Source organism: Brassica napus, chromosome A1 (genome assembly GCF_020379485.1).
Source record: "Brassica napus cultivar Da-Ae chromosome A1, Da-Ae, whole genome shotgun sequence".
NCBI classification, from domain to species: Eukaryota; Viridiplantae; Streptophyta; class Magnoliopsida; order Brassicales; family Brassicaceae; genus Brassica; species Brassica napus.
Window position 1 is genome coordinate 4,254,727 of NC_063434.1, and position 19,288 is coordinate 4,274,014.

At 35.1% G+C, this 19,288-nt stretch overlaps 4 protein-coding genes across 4 annotated transcripts; 1 reads left to right on the plus strand and 3 right to left on the minus strand.

Annotated features, from left to right (window-relative positions):
* Positions 1-3: 3 nt before the first annotated feature.
* LOC106372512 (S-protein homolog 74-like) lies at positions 4-1,897 on the minus strand. The gene has a single exon (XM_048781663.1). The coding sequence runs from the start codon at positions 1,137-1,139 to the stop codon at positions 663-665; it is 477 nt and encodes a 158-aa protein (XP_048637620.1). The 5' UTR covers positions 1,140-1,897; the 3' UTR covers positions 4-662.
* Positions 1,898-3,743: 1,846 nt separating this feature from the next.
* On the minus strand, positions 3,744-4,476 carry LOC106398506 (glycine-rich cell wall structural protein-like). Its single transcript, XM_048781668.1, has one exon. The coding sequence runs from the start codon at positions 4,373-4,375 to the stop codon at positions 4,010-4,012; it is 366 nt and encodes a 121-aa protein (XP_048637625.1). The 5' UTR covers positions 4,376-4,476; the 3' UTR covers positions 3,744-4,009.
* Positions 4,477-10,524: 6,048 nt separating this feature from the next.
* LOC106398416 (glycine-rich protein 23) lies at positions 10,525-11,249 on the minus strand. The gene has a single exon (XM_013838999.3). It carries the CDS (start codon positions 11,159-11,161, stop codon positions 10,727-10,729), a length of 435 nt encoding a protein of 144 aa, XP_013694453.1. The 5' UTR covers positions 11,162-11,249; the 3' UTR covers positions 10,525-10,726.
* Positions 11,250-14,147: 2,898 nt separating this feature from the next.
* Positions 14,148-19,281, plus strand: LOC106398246 (peroxisomal fatty acid beta-oxidation multifunctional protein AIM1). The gene is made up of 18 exons (XM_048781677.1): positions 14,148-14,404; positions 14,498-14,569; positions 14,717-14,779; positions 14,870-14,926; positions 15,025-15,092; positions 15,180-15,261; positions 15,350-15,405; positions 15,489-15,791; positions 15,877-15,963; positions 16,089-16,263; positions 16,979-17,100; positions 17,212-17,375; positions 17,457-17,711; positions 17,804-17,925; positions 17,992-18,113; positions 18,208-18,356; positions 18,552-18,690; positions 19,054-19,281. Exons 1-18 carry the CDS (start codon positions 14,308-14,310, stop codon positions 19,087-19,089), a joined length of 2,169 nt encoding a protein of 722 aa, XP_048637634.1. The 5' UTR covers positions 14,148-14,307; the 3' UTR covers positions 19,090-19,281.
* Positions 19,282-19,288: the final 7 nt, after the last annotated feature.

Sequence of the window (19,288 nt, forward strand, 5' to 3'; positions counted from 1 at the left end):
TTTCTTCATTCCTTTTTTTTATTTCTCATATTCTTTTAATGATTATCAGTTAGATTTTGTTTAAGATGGGGTTTTACCACTTATTCATAAATAATGAAAGCCATTAGTAAAAAAATAATTATTCATAACCAACTAGAGTATTTCTCGAGTTCTAGAGAATGATAATCACACTTATAGATCAAACCAAACCTCAGTGATGTATGTCAAACAGAAACAAAACATTTTCGTATTATATCCATTAGCAATTGAGATCAATACAAGATCGAATGAAGTTCATGTTGTTGTCCAAAATGTGTGTTAGAGTATTTTAAATAAAATTGCCATAACAATACATTTTAAATCAAAATCTTATTTTCAGATAAAATTCTTAAAGAAAATCCTTTAAATAAAAAACTATGTAATGCATTATCATTATAGTGTCGCAACAATATATTTTAATTAATGATTTTTTTATCATTTTATGTCCATGAGTACATCACATATATTAACAGGTTTGTATATATAGATATATAAATTTAATAACAAACAAAACATTTTATTATTAGTGGAAAAGTTTAAAAGTGAAACATGGAGATTTATGAAAGCTATTATGAATTAGTATTTTTTTATGCATAAAACAACAAAATTAATTTATAATCATACAATTAGCAAGAAAAATTTCTTCACCACCCAGTTTCCCATTTCTCTAGTAATAAGCCTTCACCAATAGCAGAGTTCCAAAGATAAAGCCCATCAGTTTTAGCGGTCCAAACGCATTTTTCCCAACCGCATCTATGAAACAAAATTACATCATCCCAAAACACTTTCACATTCATATGACCATCATCTTTACTCAAGTAGCACCAAAATAACGTTGAGTGAAGCATATTTTCTCCAAAAGTCCAAGAAAATCTATCTCCCAGATGCAGATTTTGTTCGCCTAAGTCGTCGTCTTTAGATTTACAATGGACGAAGAGAGTTTCACTGGTGATTAAACCGTTGACCACCGTGATTTGCCAGTCAGAAATCTTCGGGACTATGATGTCTCTGGTGGTCGTGCTGCTTGCTAATACACGATCATGACATGATAAAACAAGATAAATAAAAATGGCTAAGAGAAACTGTTTGATGTTGTTCATGCTTTTGTTTCTAGTAAACATTTGTGAAGAATTGTTGTTGTTGCTTTGGTTATATAATGGAAGAGCGAAACGGTAATTGACGTTTAATTAACTTATGAACTCTGAAGTTATTGCATTGCATTAACCATTAAATCAATTACGTGATCATTGACGGGTGATCATTTTGAAGCTTAAAGGTCAGCCTTCTCTGTGAAAACAAAAAAAAAAGTTAGCTTAAAAATTTTTGTGATCCAGTTAATATCATCGAAATCTATAGTCGAACAAAATTAAATTATATAAGTTAGTATAGATTAGGATGTCAAAACTATAACTCAAATGTTTATGTAATTATGCCAAAATAAATTATTTTCCTTAGGTTTCAGCATGGTGGGGGTATTTATTTCTAATAAAAATAGTATTTCCTGAGCCTCCTTTAGTTAAACTAAACGCTTGATTTATTATTGTTATTTAAAGTATAAAGTAAGTACCATTAACGTTGTACGCAGTGCCGGACCAACCTTTTATATTGCCCCAATCAAAATTTAAAACTATGCCCTCATACATGTTTTATCAAGATCACAAAACAGTATAAAAAATAACTTAAATTTTCATTAAAAAATCAAATTTCATAATATGTTTATAAAAAACATTGATAAAACACTTATTGCTGAAATATAGATCTTCTTGCATTTTTTTCTGCAAAATCATCCATTAAACTCCTATAGTCAAGTTTTTCGACCATAGCAGTCTCAATTGATAACATAGCCAACATTTTCAACCTAAAATATAAATTTACTAATATATTTAAAAAGTTTGACAAATCTTATAATAACTAAATATGTCCAATAGATAATATTTTAACAGAATCATCTACAGATTTTTTTTTATGTATATACTACATACTAATAAATTTTTTTTTTAAAACATATGCCCCATTAATTTGGATGCCCTAATTCTTGGCTTGGGTGGCTTCCCCTCAAGGCCGGCCCTGGTTGTATGTTACATTATTGGAATATAAAATATTGGATCACTGGAGTGTTTGAAGAACACCTTTTCGAAAAATGATTTCAGTTTTCTTCTTAAAAACAATACCAAAACTTAATCAATACTTCGATCAAAAAAAAATTAATCAATACAATTAAGTACATTGTAGTTAGTCAATTCTAAGAACACAATAACACGAATCCAAATATTCGAAGCAGTCTACATAGTGAAAGGTTTCGCACTATTCAAGTTTATATAGAAAAAAGGAAAAACAAATCTAGACGGACAGAAAAATCAAGACACTTCATAAATTAAATAGCTTTCGCTCGGCTGTACTTTTTGATATTCTTAACAAACTAAAATTGATATAACCAACTTACGATTAATTTGGTTGAATTTTATTATTTCATTAGGATATATCCACAAAGAATTCAGTAAAGAATTCATAAAGTTTAGTAACAGCTACAAAGCATATAATATCACATCTTATTCTCATATCATATCATTAGTAATTAATCTTGGACATGGTTATATTTTCTTTGATTTGGGTTAAACTCGAACCCCTAAAGGATCCCTCAAAATAACATACAATTAGATATTACGGTGAACCTCCGTTATAGATGACTGCTTGTAGCCTACAAAATTGAGATCAAAACAAGATCAAAGGAAATATTTCTGGTGTTGTTTGTCTTTTCCCCAAGTGTAACGTATTACGTACTCTTAACTCTTCCGTATTCACTAACCCGTACAAAAGTAGCACAACTGACATAACCGGACCGGTTGGATATTCCCAATTGACATCCCTATGCTGCTAGGCACACTCACATATTATATATATATATAAACAGTGAATTTTTCTGATTTATATTTTTAATTATTTGACAGAATTGTTTGGAATTGCTTTGGATGTGATTGTTTGACGCTGGAAGTTCCAAAGACTATGATATGAAATAAAAATAATACAAAATCGTAATTTCTTTAAAATTTTGTTTGGCGAAGTTAACATTTCTCAGTTCTCATCATTAAAAAAAGAAACATCCATGAGTTAATATTCACCTGCAACACAACGTGTAGTAGACCAAGTTCCCAACCTCACACATTTTGTAAAGAAGAGAAAGAGTAAATGCACAAAACCAACCTCGCAAAAAGTATTTTGAAATGCAACGTCAGCTCTGCCTAAGTTTGACTGTTTTTTTTGCCTTCTAATTCTAGTTTGGAACGTACTCATTTCGACTTTAATATGTTGTCACCTAACTATCCCAACCACGAAAATTGTAGATCGATCGACTTAAGTGTAAGTGTTGTTCGATAAGTATATCGTTTCCACCCTATATAATTACTTGTTACATCTACTAAATCATGTTTTTATTTATGTATATTGTTTTCATTTTTTGTTGTCATCCGTACATTATTGTTTTCATATTTCCTATCTAATTACTTGTTACGTCTATCAAATTCCATATAAAACGAAAATCCCATTTCATTAAGTAAAATTTTTTTATTTGATATTCGTTTGTTAACTTCTTTTCTTTGTATTTTAGTTGAACTTCAATTAGCTCGAGGTGCGTCCCAAACACATTTATGTACCTAGAGGGCTTTACTATAACTCTTTTTTTTTTTGTGTAACACGGCTTTATTATAACTCTATAAATAGACTTTATGATAAAAACTAGTCATATATGTTGACTAATTTATTAAGTGAAACACTGGAAATTAAATAGAATTTGAAATTGGACCAAGCCATGACACGACAAAGACACGAGTTTGATTCTAAGGACACCATAGTAACTTAAGACGCACGTCAAACAGCTAATGAAAATTCAAAAAAAAAAAAACATGATTATTATTGTTGCCCTGACATCATCTTAAGCTAGACCTAATTCAAGGACCGTTACAAATCCTTAAACCGAAAGTAACAACTCAACTACTCAAGGGAAATGAACTCCTCCAGTACTTCCTCCACCGACTCCGGAACCAACTCCACCACCTAGTCCACCGCCTAATCCACCGCCTATCCCGTTTCCTAAACCACCGCCTATCCCATTTCCTAAGCCACCGCCTAAGCCTCCACCAACACCACCAAGTCCACCAAAACCAACGTTACCACCGGGACCAGACACACCCCCTCCGACGCCACCGAAAGGTAAACCGTTGTCTCCGATGCCGGAGTACCCGCCACCGTATCCGAGGTAGTTCTTCTGGTCAGAGAGCCCTCCTGGGATGTTTCTTGCTCCGGAAGCAAAAGCTGAGGCTAGGGCAAGAACCAAGAAGAGACTGAAAAGACACTTCGCCATAATCTCAAAGTGGTTAAGAACGGTAATATTGATAACAAGAAAGTAGACAAATTTGAATTTTTATGTTTATTGCATTGCCGATGATCTGGGAGATATCTGGGTCCTTTTAAAGGCCCCGAGCGACCACATACAAAAATATGACCGGTGAAGATAGTTATTGCCAATGTAATGCTTTTTACCAAACGCTCTGATGTCAAATTTAAGTTTATTTACATTCTGAAAATGACTGGTGGTGACGTGGTAAGTAACTAACGTTCCGCCACGGCTGTGTAAGCGGTTGAGCCAGTCAAAGCTATCAGATAAAGTTGTTAAAATTTGGAACGATATTTTAGACGGTAAAATATTGAAATTAGAGAATTGTAATTTTTCTCTAAGGCTTTTAATTTAGCTTTATCAAGCGACCAAACATCTTAAAAATAATCCTGTCCTGGTTCCTCTTTGAAAATAATGGCCAAGGATGATTCATGCGTACATCAAATTAACACCTGGTGAAAATGATTTTCTTTAAAACGATAGTCTCTATCGAATGATTTCGTTTTGTAGATCTGTTGTATTAGCTACCCCACGTTTTATACGGTGGTGCATAGAGTTTGATGATTGATCGAAAAAGGAAAAGAATTGGTAGTCTCCAGTTTTACACAGAAGTGGCAAATGGTTCACCTTTCTTCTGAAAGACATGCTGGTACACACTTTCGCTGAGAGATACATGAAAAGTAAAGTAACATTTTTTTTTTTTGGTCGATGTAAACTAAAATAATTTTCTTGAATTATTTAAACCATTATAATTAGTCCAGCTACATTACATAGTAAATGTATTTAGTTTGTTTAGAGAGCTGTAGCTAACTTCAGCTTCAAAAGAGGCTTCTCTTTCGGAACTACACATTTACTCTTCAGCTTATTGGTGGTTGTAACTAATTTGTTATCCTTTTTTTGACATCATTTGTTATCCCTTATTGGAACTAAGGGGACGACTGGATTTCCCGCTACCACCCGCAAACGCAGCTTTTGCGGTTGGTAGCGGTTGTCGGCGGTTTGCAACAATCATTCAAATCGCTCTAAACCGCTTCAAACCGCTCCAAATCTCATAAATTCAAAAGCTGGTTCCAGCTAGCGTTTGCGGTTGCGGGCGGTTGCGGGAGGGTAAAAAAAATTTCTTTTTTTAAAACAATATATATATAAAAGTAAAAATATTTAATAAAAATTTTAAAATTGAAATTTTGAAAATATTAAAATATATCTATTATATTTTAATTAATATTATAAAATTTTATAATAAAAACAATTTCAATAAATTTTCAAAAATTAAAATTATAACTTTCTAAATATAAATCTTATATTTATTATAATTTTATGATTTTTGATATTTTTATGATTATATTAAACGTAAATATTGTTAATTTATTATTTGACTGTTATCACATTTGATAGTTAACCAGTCATAAGTCACCCGCAAACGCACCAATTTTTAACCGCACACTACAAGAAAACATCGGGATACTGAGGGAAAAAATCGTCGGTATGTCGTCGGAATAACGTTATTCCGAGGACATACCGACGAAAAAAGTCCTCGGAAATAACTCCTCGGAAATTCATAATTCCTCGGAATTCCGTCGGAATTTTCCGACGGAATTCCGAGGAAACAAAATTCCGAGGAAACTCCGAGGACACAATGTTCGTCGGAAGGTTCCTCGGAAAATACCGAAGGAATTCCGATGGTCCAATCCTCGGAAGTTTCGACGAAATATTTCTCGGAATATTTATCGGAAAATTCCGAGGAATCCTTTCCCTCAGACAATTCCGAGGAACTTAATGTTCGTCGGAATTTACCGAGGGATAAAAGTTCCTCGGAATTATCCGAGGACCTCCATTCCCTCGGAATTTTGAAAAAAATTATTTTTTTAAAAAATTTATTTTTTTTAAAAATTATTTTTTTTTGGAAAAAAATTAAAATTTTTAAAATTTAAAATTAAAATTGAATAAAACATAAAATAAAACATAGTAGATAATATTCAAATTTAAATAAAACATTCAGAGTTTTTGGAAAAAAAAAAACTACGGGTCTTGAATGTTCGGGAACGTCTCGTTCGGGTACATCCTCTTCATCATGTCCATCATCTGCTCGTTCAGCCTCTTCTGGGTCTCATAGCCCGCCTGTTGAGCTGCCATCTGAGCCTCCAACGTAGATATCCGATCATCCTTGTCCTTCAGCTGAGCCGTAAGAACTTCTGGATCAACATACGCATGTGGTGCAGAAGAAGGAGCAGCCGACCGGGAGCGACGACCCAAACCGACCAAACGTCCCTTTTTCTTTGGAACCGACTGAAATATAAATAAAACGAAGTTAAGATAATTTAAATTGATGATAAAATAAAAATCAAGAAATAATTAAATTGAACTTTTAAAAAAAAAAACTTACCGATTCAACGATTTCGTTGATTCGAACCCGAGACAAGTTGGTCGAGGCCGTCGAATCGTCATCATCGGTTTGAAGCTGAGACACTTCGTCATACACCTGAGTCTGGACCAGGTCGACTGCGCTCCTGATCAGTAAGTCGACGGTCTTTTGGTTTTCCGCTAAGTCGTCCAACGTCTGTGAAAATGTCTGGAACCTTCCAATGATATGTTGCCCGTTCGCCTCTATCATCATGCCGAGCAGGTCTTCTGTTTTTGGTCTGAACTTCTGCTGGAAAGTAGTACTCGGCAAAGTTTGAAGTTTCTTCATTGATCATCTGTGCGACTATAGACCCTTCCACCCTACTTAAATTTTTCACCATCTTCTTCAAATGGAACATATACCGCTCATACAGATACATCCATCTATACTGCACAGGACCACCAAGCTCCAATTCTCTTACCAGGTGAATAACAAGATGCTCCATAACATCAAAAAATGAGGGAGGAAATATCTTCTCAAGGTTGCACTGAATCACAGCTATGTTAGTCTTCAAATTTTCAATACCTTCAAGAGTCACTGATCTTGTGCATAAATCGCGGAAGAAACCACTTATCCCTGCAATTGCTTCATGAACATTTCGTGGTAATAGTTCCTTGAAGGCAAACGGAAGGAGACGCTGCATCATTACATGGCAATCATGGCTTTTCAAGCCAGTAAACTTTCCTTCCTTTCTGTCGATACAGTTACGCAAATTAGATGCGTAACCGTCTGGAAATTCCACATCGTTTGAAATCCAATCAAAGAACGCATCCTTTCCCGCTGCATCAAGTCGGTATATGGGAAAAGGAGCCCTACCACTCTCATCAACATGAAGTTCTGAACGAGCACATATATCGACTAAATCCAGTCTTGACTTCAAATTATCCTTTGTTTTACCTTGAACATTAAGGATCGTGTTCATCAGGTTGTCAAAAAAGTTCTTCTCGATATGCATGACATCTAAATTATGCCTTAGTAGATGATCCTCCCAGTATGGCAGATCCCAAAAAATACTTTTTTTGTGCCAGTTATGTAGGTTTCCAACACCATCTACCGGAAAATGCTCATGTCCACCGACGTCTGGCGTTCTTTCTGCACCAAAATCTCTAAGTTGTGTCTTCAAATCTTTCCCACGAATTTCCGGAGGTGGACTGTCAAACACCCTCTTGTTCTTCGTAAACAAATTCCTACTTCTACGATATGGATGATCTGGTGGTAGAAATCTCCTGTGACAGTCAAACCAACACGTTTTCCTTCCGTGTTTTAGTTGGAAAGCATCAGTGTTATCTTGACAATATGGACATGATAGCCTTCCATGCGTTGTCCATCCAGATAACATACCATATGCTGGAAAATCACTTATTGTCCACATTAGTACTGCCCGCATTTGAAAGTTTTCTTTATACGAAACATCGTATGTTTCAGCACCTTGAGTCCATAGTTGTTGCAACTCATATATTAGTGGCTGAAGAAACACATCAAGTGATCTCTTAGGATGCTCTGGTCCGGGAACGAGAATCGAGAGGAACAAAAACTCTCGTCGCAAGCACAAGTTTGGGGGTAGGTTGTATGGTGTAAGAATGACTGGCCATAGAGAATACTGTCTTCCACTCTTGCCAAACGGGCTGAAACCATCAGTACATAATCCAAGGTAGACATTTCTTCTCTCATACGCAAAGTCGGGATACTTTGATTGGAAATGCTTCCACGCTTTTGCATCTGAAGGATGTCTGATCTCACCATCTGTTGAGTGCTCCGCATGCCATCTCATTGGTTGCGCTGTGCGTTCAGACAGATACAGCCTCTGCAACCTTTCCGTCAAAGGCAAATACCACATCCTTTTATATGGTACTGGAATTCTTCCACTCGTATCTTTATAACGAGGCTTCCCACAAAATTTGCATGAAACCCGCTGTTCATCCGCCCTCCAATAAATCATGCAGTTGTCTCTGCATACATCTATTACCTGATACGATAAACCAAGACCAGCTACGAGTTTCTGAACCTCGTAGTATGAGCCAGGAGCTACATTATCTTCAGGTAGAATACCTTTTACATAATCAGCAATCGCATCCACACAGTCTTCAGCCAAATTATAATCCGTCTTAATGCCCATCAATCTTGTAGCAGATGATAAAGCTGAATGACCATCTCTGCAACCTTCGTACAATGGTTGCTTTCCAGCATCCAACATATCATAAAATCTCCTAGCTTCGGCATTGGGTAAATCTTCCCCTCTAAAATGATCATTTACCATCTGCTCAGTACCTACACCGTAATCTACATCCGTTCTAATTGGATCTTCTAATCTAACCGGTGGCTGAGGTTCGCTAGTACTACCAAGTTCATAATCAGTTTCTCCATGATGATACCAAATTTTGTAACTTCGTGTAAACCCACTCAAATATAAATGAGTCCAAACATCCCATTCTTTAATAACTTTTTTATTTTTACAATTAGAGCAAGGACATCTTAACATACCTGTTTTTGCTTCCGGTTGTCGGTGAACTAACCCCATGAATTCGGTTATACCTTGTTGGTATTCTTCCGTAAGCAATCTCGTGTTCGGATCCAAATGAGGTCGATCGATCCAAGAACGAAAATAATTGGAAGAAGACATGTTTTTTATGAATCAAATTCGTGTGTAAAGAAAGTGAGAGGGAGGATGAAGATATGGTGTGAATGAAGAGGAAGAGGGGTGCTTGTATTTATAGGTGAAATCCTGCCGACGGTCCGAGGAAATTCCGACGGAATTCCGAGGCAAACGGCTAGTTCGTCGGAATTTCCTCGGAATTTTTAAAATCCCCCAACGGCTCTCCAACGGCTCTCTAACGTCTATAATATTTCCTCGGAATTCATCGGTTTTTTCCGAGGAATACTAGTTTCCTCGGTAGTCCGTCGGAATATTCCGACGAAATGTGTTTTCCTCGGAATTCCGTCGGAATATTCCGACGGAATTCCGAGGAAGCAAAATTTTGTATTTCCTCGGAATTGCCTCGGAAATGCCTCGGTATATTCCGAGGAATTCATTTTCCGTCGGATCGTCCGTCGGAATACCGCTGTTTTCTTGTAGTGGCAGTACCAATCGTACAAATCTCTTAAAACCGCTAGAAACCGCAACCGCCTGCATCCACAAACTCCCGCAACCGCAACCGCAACCGCTGCGTTTGAACCAGTCAGACCCTAAATCGGTAAATATGTGTATATATTTGTAACAATTGAAACACATGATTCATTCACGAATAGTTTGAGCTCCCACCATATAGATCCTACTGCAAAACATCTCAAGCAATGCATTATACTGCATTCATAACATAGTAAGATACTCCACCGACGATATTCTCGAGAGTACTCTAAGACTCTTAATCTCTTGATTTTTAAACAGGTACATACAAACTCTTTTAGAAACTGTTAAATTGATTGAGATCCAGTTAGATTTAGTTCAAAACAAAAACAAAGTCTAACAATATTTGATGTCCATTGTTTTTTGGGGATTCAAATCTGTAGGCTCTTGGAAATATGTAAATAACTGCTAGCACTTTGACGCATAAGCTTAGTTTTGTAAACTTAATCTCGTCATAATGAGAAATTGCACGGTGAGACGAGATTTGTTTTCATTTGTTAACTTTTACAAACGAGATTAAGTTTGATATTCTTGCATGCTAATTGCAGTTATATGAATATCTTGGATCACAAGAAAGCAACACTGCTGTGCTACAACAAAAACACTCTATTTATTGATATCAAGGTTTCTCACAACATAACAAACAGCATGAAAAATAAACATATATATAAATTATACAAAGACATAAACATAACATACAACATGATAAAACTGATACAAATATTAATAATTGTGAACCCTTCAATCGATCTAATTTTGTTTATATAGAGAGAAGAAAAAAACGCTTTTATCATCAAGGGTGAGTGAGACCACCGCAATCGCTTCCACCGCCTATTCCTCCCAAGCCACCAACCCCGCCTAGACCGCCTACACCGCCGAGTCCACCTACACCACCACCAAGACCTGAACCACCACCAATTCCACCTATCCCACCACCGAGACCTGAACCACCGCCTAGACCACCTACACCTCCTAAACCACCAATTCCTCCTCCTACTCCGCCTACAGGCAAAACCCCGGCGACACCACCGACTCCACCGGCTACACCACCAAGACCTGCTCCGACACCACCAACTCCAGCAGCTCCACCGATCCCAGCAAACGCAACAAAGTTCTTTTGGTCATCAAGGCCAGCTCCGACATTCTTGGCCGGGGCCGGTCTTGTGGCACTGACGGACTGAGCCACAGTGAGAGCAACGAGGAACACGGCTAAACACCTTATTGCCATCTCTTGTTAATCTTTTTGTAACGAACTTTATTGTGTGTTTTGTAAGTAGAGAGTGTGTAGTGAAGAATGCATGATACATTGGGAGGTTTATATAGGAGAATGACCGGTTAAAACTAGGGCTATAAAATGACACATGGAGATAAGTTGTAAATGAATGTTGGACCATCTCATCTCTTATTTGTTCGATGCAGATCCCTCCACGTTTACAGTTACTTTCTACTACTCTATATATGTTATACAGTATACTATCTTATATATTAAAACAGAAGTCACAACCTTGATTCATGTGTGATTTTTTTTAAAAATGGACCTAATAGACCTATTCATAGAAATTCATACTACATTTTAATTCAAACTGATAATAAATAGAATTTTTAAAATATTTTAATCATAATATCTTTTGATATCTTTTCATTTTAAATATAAATATATTTATTTTAAAATTCTAACAAATCTGTTTAAAAAGATTTTTTACAAGATCTTCATTTTTGAAATAATATTTAAATATTTTCACTAATTTTGAAATTAGTTTAAAATATTATTATACATTAATATATTCAGTTATATAAAATGAAAAATAAAAAATCTATAATATTTTATTTATTATACAATCATAATCAATCATCAATTAAAATAAAATTATTATATTGAGCTATATATAATACAATTGTATTAAATTTATATATTTATATATTTTATTTTCGTAATTATAAAATATTTATGTTCAAAAATAAAATCTAATATGTTGGTAAGATGGGTTAACATTATCAAACTATATAATACATGTATAAAAATTAACATGTATTTCTTTAAAATTAATAATATAAAATCTTTATAACTACTTTAATCATAATATATTTTCATTTTAAATATAATATATATTTATATATTATATTTTAAAAATTCTAATAAATCTGTGTAAAAATATTTAAACAATAACTTAATGTATTTTAAGTTATCATTTAGAAATGAAAATAAATAAAATATATCCTATTTTATCTACTTTTATAGTCATGATCATGTTAAAATATAATTATCATACTAAAATAAATATGATAAAATTATATTCAATTGAAAATTTTATAAATTTTATATCCATAAATATAAACTATTTATTTAAAATATAATATGATGATAGAACGGCTTAAAATTAAAAAACTATATAATACATGTCTAAAAATTAACATATCTTACACTTTTATATATATAATAATAAATTATCTATAATGAATAAGCATAAAAATATTGGTAAAAAGAAATCCAGTTTCGAAATACGGGTCAGAATTTAGCATAAATTAAATACAAAATATTTTTTAAATATATTTTCTCATGAATATATTAATTTGCTTAATAACTAAATGCAAATACAATAAGATAAATATATAATAAGAAGTGGCAAATACATAAGGTTTAAACAATTAATTAATTATAACATGTAAATTATAAAATTATTGTATTTGAAATAGTTATATAAATATTTAAATATATGATTAACATTAAAAATATATACCATTTATGTTCTAAAATAATAATTTATGTATAGAAAAGTGAAAACAAACACCCGTGCGGTTGCACGGGTCAAAATCTAGTTAGGGTTATAACTTATAAACTGACAAACGGAGCGGATAAGCTATAAAGTTCTTCCTTAGCAAAAAATAAATAAGTAGTTCGTATTGGTTTTTCGTAGTGTCAAAATCTAGAGTGATATATTATGGCACTTCTAGGATTTTACCACCAGAAATTTTTCCTAGCTCGCGTTTGTTTTTGTTGAAATATTGCATCGTTACTTGTACGCGGATTAGACATTAAAGTGTTTTAACCAATCTCATTTAAACGTCCGTAGTTATAAACTCAATACTCATGAATGAAATTAATGAAATTAATATGCATACAAAAATGTAGATATAAAACAAAAATGTATATAAAAATAGTAGTTTATAATGTACTACAAATATACAATACAAGTGAAATAAATGTGAGCATGCAGGGCATGTGGCTGCACCCAAAGCCCAAAGTTAGTAGAGAGCATGTAAATGCATTGAACTTACAGTTGGAAGTCAAAAATATTGATATGGAAATTAACAAAAGTAAATCCGTAAATACGCATTTCTCGAAAAAGATTGATAAATTTAGTTAAATGAAGCAATATATGACTAGTTAATTGAGTGAAAACAAAAACAAAGAAATAAACGAAATGAAACCCTTGATTTTGTACATTTAGAGGGTTTGAAACGAAAACGGTAGTCTCATATTTTAAGCACAGACAGACTTGGATACGATCGATCCATTATTCATATGGTCAAAATCTTGGTGAAAGAGTGAGATATCTAAGTAGTAACTCATAACTGAACTACAGGTAATCTACACACCCAAACAAGTGGAATATATAAATGCCCAGTGGAAATTAAATGATCACGAGATTTCGGTCAGTAGCAATAACTCTACTAGCCAACGCATAATATTAAGAATGACAGCCTGAAGCCAGTAAAATAGTTGTGTCCTTGGGCCTGCTTATATAGTTAACTTACTTCACCTCTATAATGTTCTTTTGTCCTCACATGATAAGAGTTTCATATACATTACTTTCTTTCATCTCTTGGGATGATTATATTACTCATAATCACAAAGATAACTTCAATTATTTTTGTGCTACACATGAAGCTTCAGTTTAAAATTACTTTTTGAATTGGTTATGTTCTATTTGATCTGTTTGTAGCTAATGCTGTCAAATTGAAACCGATTTTCATCTACTGTGCAAATTGTTCTCCGTTCAAAATACTTGAAGACACTTTTAAAATTGGCCTGCCGACAAGAAAAATGAAGCAGCCTAATATTACTGTTTAATTTGTTTGGCGGCAAAGTTTTTTGCTTGGTTTTAACTTTTAAGTAACTAAAGGTCCAAATATTAATGAGTTAGGTGAAAAAGGCCACAAGGGCCCAATAAAACATCGACTCGGCCTTGTTACCTAAGAGGTTTGGTTGCTGCTTATGACAAAAACGACGAAACAAAACAAACAATGTTAGGAAAGACAACCCACTCACGTTACTAATCTAATGTACGTAACGCTTTGATCTTATCTGGGACAAATAAAAAGCACAGATCTTTATCCGATTAGGGAAGAAAGCTAGAAACTTTGTTAAAAGCTATGGCGAAGAAGATGGGAGTGACGATGGAAGTAGGGAACGATGGTGTTGCTGTGATCACCATTTCGAATCCTCCTGTTAACTCTTTGGCCAGCCCAAGTATTTAAAAAGCTCTAATACTTTTGATCATTGTCGATATGTTGATTTGCTTTCTCTTTTAAGCTGATTTTTTTATTTTGTGGAATTATTTAGTTATTTCTGGGTTGAAGGAGAAGTTTCAAGACGCGAATCAGAGGAGTGATGTTAAGGCCATCGTCTTGACTGGTAAATTACACACAAAATTGAGTTTCTTTTGTTGATCTCTATCGATCTTAAGTGTGGCTAAAGATTGAAAGTTCAATCCTTTTACTTATACTTGTTTCGTGTGTCTAGTTTGCTGAAGGCCCTTGATTGTATTTTTGATAATTTCAGGCAACGGTGGAAGATTCTCGGGTGGTTTCGACATCAATGTTTTCCAGCAAGTTCATAAGACTGGTACAAAAAGTTTCTTCTGTTGTTAAGTTTTTTATAGTGAAAGAAAGCATATTGTGTCCTGTGTTGTTGACAATTTAGTTTCTTGGGCAGGGGATATATCACTTATGCCTGAAGTATCCATTGATCTTGTGTGCAACCTTATGGAAGGTAGTTAGCTTAGCCTTCTTTTTTTTTGAAGGATCTCCATATGATAGCTTGCAATTGTTACACGATGTGATATTGATACTGTTTTCTTGTTATCAAAGACTCTAGGAAGCCGCTTGTTGCTGCAGTTGAAGGATTAGCTCTTGGTGGTGGTTTAGAATTGGCAATGGTAAGACTTTTCAAGCTCATTTTTAAAAGTATCTTCTTTGTTTTTGTTGTTGTTGTGTTGATTATTGTATCACTTGTATTTATTTAGGCGTGTCATGCTCGAGTTGCTGCTCCGAAAGCTCAGCTAGGCTTACCAGAGCTGACACTTGGAGTTATTCCAGGTTTTGGAGGTACGTATTTGTGTTGTTCAGCTTGGTCTTCTTTTAAGTTGACAAAGACAGTTTTGTGAATAACCAAGCTAATTGTGTGTCTATGAAGGAACGCAACGTCTTCCAAGATTAGTAGGCCTTGCAAAAGCAACTGATATGATCCTGGTACGAATGGCTTTTTTGCAGTTACCAACAGTTCAGTTACCAAAATCTGATTTGTTTGGCTGAGAATTTTGTTACTTTTGCAGCTTTCCAAGTCGATATCGTCAGAGGAGGGGCAGAAGTTCGGTCTCGTTGATGCTCTGGTGCCGTCTGGAGAATTGCTGAGCACGTCCAGAAAGTGGGCTCTAGACATTGCAGAGGGACGTAAACCCTTTTTGCGTTCACTGCACAGGACCGACAAGATTGGTTCTTTATCTGAAGCTCGTGCTATACTGAAGGATACTAGACAGCTAGCCAAGAAGATAGCTCCGAATATGCCTCAGCACCATGCTTGCATTGATGTGATTGAAGAAGGAATCGTCCATGGAGGATATAGTGGAGTTCTCAAGGTGACATTGACACTGTCTTCTGGTTTCCTTAATTTGTTTAATAGCTTTGTGCTTTGTTAATAACACTCCTTGATTCACTATGCAGGAAGCAGAAGTTTTCAAGCAGTTAGTAATGTCAGACACTGCAAAGGCTCTTGTTCATGTTTTCTTCGCACAGCGTGCAACATCGAAGGTGAGATTGTCCAAACCTTTTAATCCTCCTAAAGCTATAGTTTCGTTAGGATTAAACTGCACTGCGTTTGTTGCTCCTAGTACTTCTTGTTTCCACGTCTGAGCATATTTTTAAACATTTTCCAGGTGCCTAATGTAACTGACGTTGGATTGAAACCGAGACCGATGAAGAAAGTTGCAGTTATTGGTGGAGGTCTGATGGGTTCTGGCATCGCTACCGCTCTACTTCTAAGCAATACAAGAGTTGTGCTCAAAGAAATTAATCCAGACTACCTTCAGAAAGGAATAAAATCAGTTGAAGGTTCTTATTCTCAATCCAGAAAATATCCAGTTACTATATACTATAAGTGTATATCTTGGTATTATAAGAAGTTAGAAAGGTGTATAAACACCTCAGTGAGTTGTTTTGAGCCAAAAGAAGCATACATAGCATATGACGGGGACGGCGGTTTGGTTCACGTACCCGTACCGGAAACGTTTCCGGGACGGAAACACCATAGAAACAGCACGGGGACACTTCGGGGACGGGATAGTTCATTTATGGAATATTTGAAATATTTTTTTTTCAATATTATTGTATCTTAAGCTAATTCATTTACCTTTTCCAAAAAATAAAAAGAAGTAAAATTTTAACTGTATTTTTAACTTTCAATCTTGTTTCTAAGTTTATGAACTTTTATTAGATGAACCCAAGTTTGATTAAAAAAATGTTTAATTATTGTTTTTATTATTATTATTTAAAATAATATATTGAATTATTTTTTATGTTAAGATTTTGGTGTACTCTTTTCTTATTTTGTCCATTATGGATAGCATATATATATTTTTAATATATATATATTTGCCGTACCCGTACCCATAATTTTTTAGTTTTGCCGTTTCCCGTCCCCGCTTCCGTACCAGTATCTGTCCCCGTATCCGTCCCGGTGCAACATAGTGATGGAGTAATAGACTATATGGTTATCACTGTTCCTGTTTACAGTAGATGCAATAAAGTTGATTTTTTCTTGTGACAGCAAATCTCAAAAGCTTGGTATCTAGGGGAAAACTGACACAAGACAAAGCAGGAAAGGCCCTCTCGTTGCTCAAGGGGGTACTCGATTACTCAGAATTCAAAGATGTGGACATGGTTATAGAGGTATGCCTTACTCTTTATCTCCCTTCTCTTTGGTTTCAAGTATAATCAAATCTAGTTAGTAAATAAAATTTTCCTCTGACTATAAGGTGTTGCTTCTGGTATAATTTTCAGGCAGTGATTGAAAACATTCAGTTGAAACAAAAGATATTCAAAGAAATCGAAGAGATCTGTCCACCACATTGCATTTTGGCGAGCAATACATCTACTATCGACCTCAACGTAATTGGGGAAAAAACTAACTCAAAAGATCGCATTGTTGGTGCACATTTCTTCAGGTGCATATTCAATATCTCAAAGACTTTCTAAGCTTTTCGTATTTTTAATGTAACTAACAAAGGTTTGTCTGTTTTATACAGCCCGGCACATATCATGACCCTTCTCGAGATAGTTCGTACAGAGAATACTTCTGCTCAGGTGATTCTGGATCTCATGGCGGTTGGAAAGGCAATAAAGAAAGTTCCGGTGGTGGTTGGAAACTGCATAGGCTTTGCAGTGAACAGGACATTCTTTCCGTATACACAAGGTGCTCATATGTTGGTCAATCTAGGTGTTGACTTGTTCAGAGTCGACAGAGTTATCACATCTTTTGGCTTGCCACTGGGTCCTTTCCAGTAAATCTCTCCCTCCTTCCTTATTTCGTCACCTACCACTTTTTGAATGTGTGTAGAGAGCTTTACTCTTTGTGGGATAACTTACTTCGCAGGCTAGGTGATCTGGCTGGACATGGGATTGGAATGGCAGTTAAGGAGATATATGCCAAGGCCTATGGTGACCGCATGTTCAGATCTCCACTGACCGAGCTTCTGGTTAAGAGCGGGCGAAATGGTATGTCATTTGCTCTTGCCTTTGAAAACTTCTCATCTGCCCACTTTTAACATTTTGCTGCTTCAGGCAAAATCAACGGGAGAGGATACTATATTTATGAGAAGGGAAGCAAACCAAAACCTGATTCATCAGTGCTTTCAGTTGTTGAGGAATCTAGGAAACTTACCAATATCATGCCCGGTGGGAAGGTATGAACAAAAATGATGTTTTACGAAATATAAGTAGTATTATTATTTGGTAGTTTTCAAAAGTTAGTGAAGCCTCCTTGTCTTTCTTTTGCAGCCTATATCAGTAAGTGATAAAGAGATTGTGGAGATGATCTTGTTCCCTGTGGTTAACGAGGCGTGCCGTGTCCTAGATGAAGGAGTTGTGATCCGAGCCTCAGACTTGGACGTTGCATCTGTCCTTGGAATGAGTTTTCCTTCTTACCGGTAAGAATTTTAATGTAATTCAGAAAAGAAAAATTATGCTCTGTTTGCACTTAAAGTTGAAGTATCCATCTTTATCATCTCGTTGAGTCTCTTTGGTCATTTGCTAACAAGTCAATAAGCAAAGGTTTTTCCTTTTTATTTTTCTATGACTAAAAAGTTGGTGATGATCTTTTCTCTTTTGGTTCCTTGTTGCAGCGGAGGAATTATTTTCTGGGCAGACACGGTTGGACCTAAGTACATATATGAAAGGCTCAAGAGATTGTCCGAGACTTATGGAGGCTTTTTCAAACCTTCTAGGTATCTGGAGGAAAGGGCAATGAATAAAATGCTTCTGGTAAATCTCTCAATTTTCTTTTACATTATTATGATATCACAAGAGAACACAGTTCCCCAACTAAGTTGCCTATTAACAAATAGCTTGACAAGGTGAACATGGATTAAACCCCCCAAGCAGAGTTATAGATATAATATCTTGAGACTAAGTTTAGCATTGACCCATGTAGATTTGTTTTTGTAATTTGGTTCGCTAAGGCTGCAAAGACGATCGTGTAGTATGGTTATAGCCTACTTAGAGCTATGAAATAAATGTTTCCAAGCTTATGAATGCAGTAGTAGTCCGGCTATCATCAGTTTATTCATTTTTTTTTCCCAGTCTTTTTGCCCTGATTCATGATGGAACTCTGGTTTTTGACTGCAGAGTGAACCTAAGGCGTCATCGAGGTCTCGAATGTGAATGCACAAGAAGGGAGCTTAAAAGTAATCAGCAAATAAACGTTTGAAATATGTTTATGGAGAGGTTCAAAGTGTTAGTCACTAAATGAGAATAAATTAATCTCTCTTGTTACTTGAAAGCAACAGTTCCTAAGGTGCTTTGTTTTAAACACTTGATTATTATGTTCTTAATAAAATGTTTGTAGTGACTCCATTCTCAT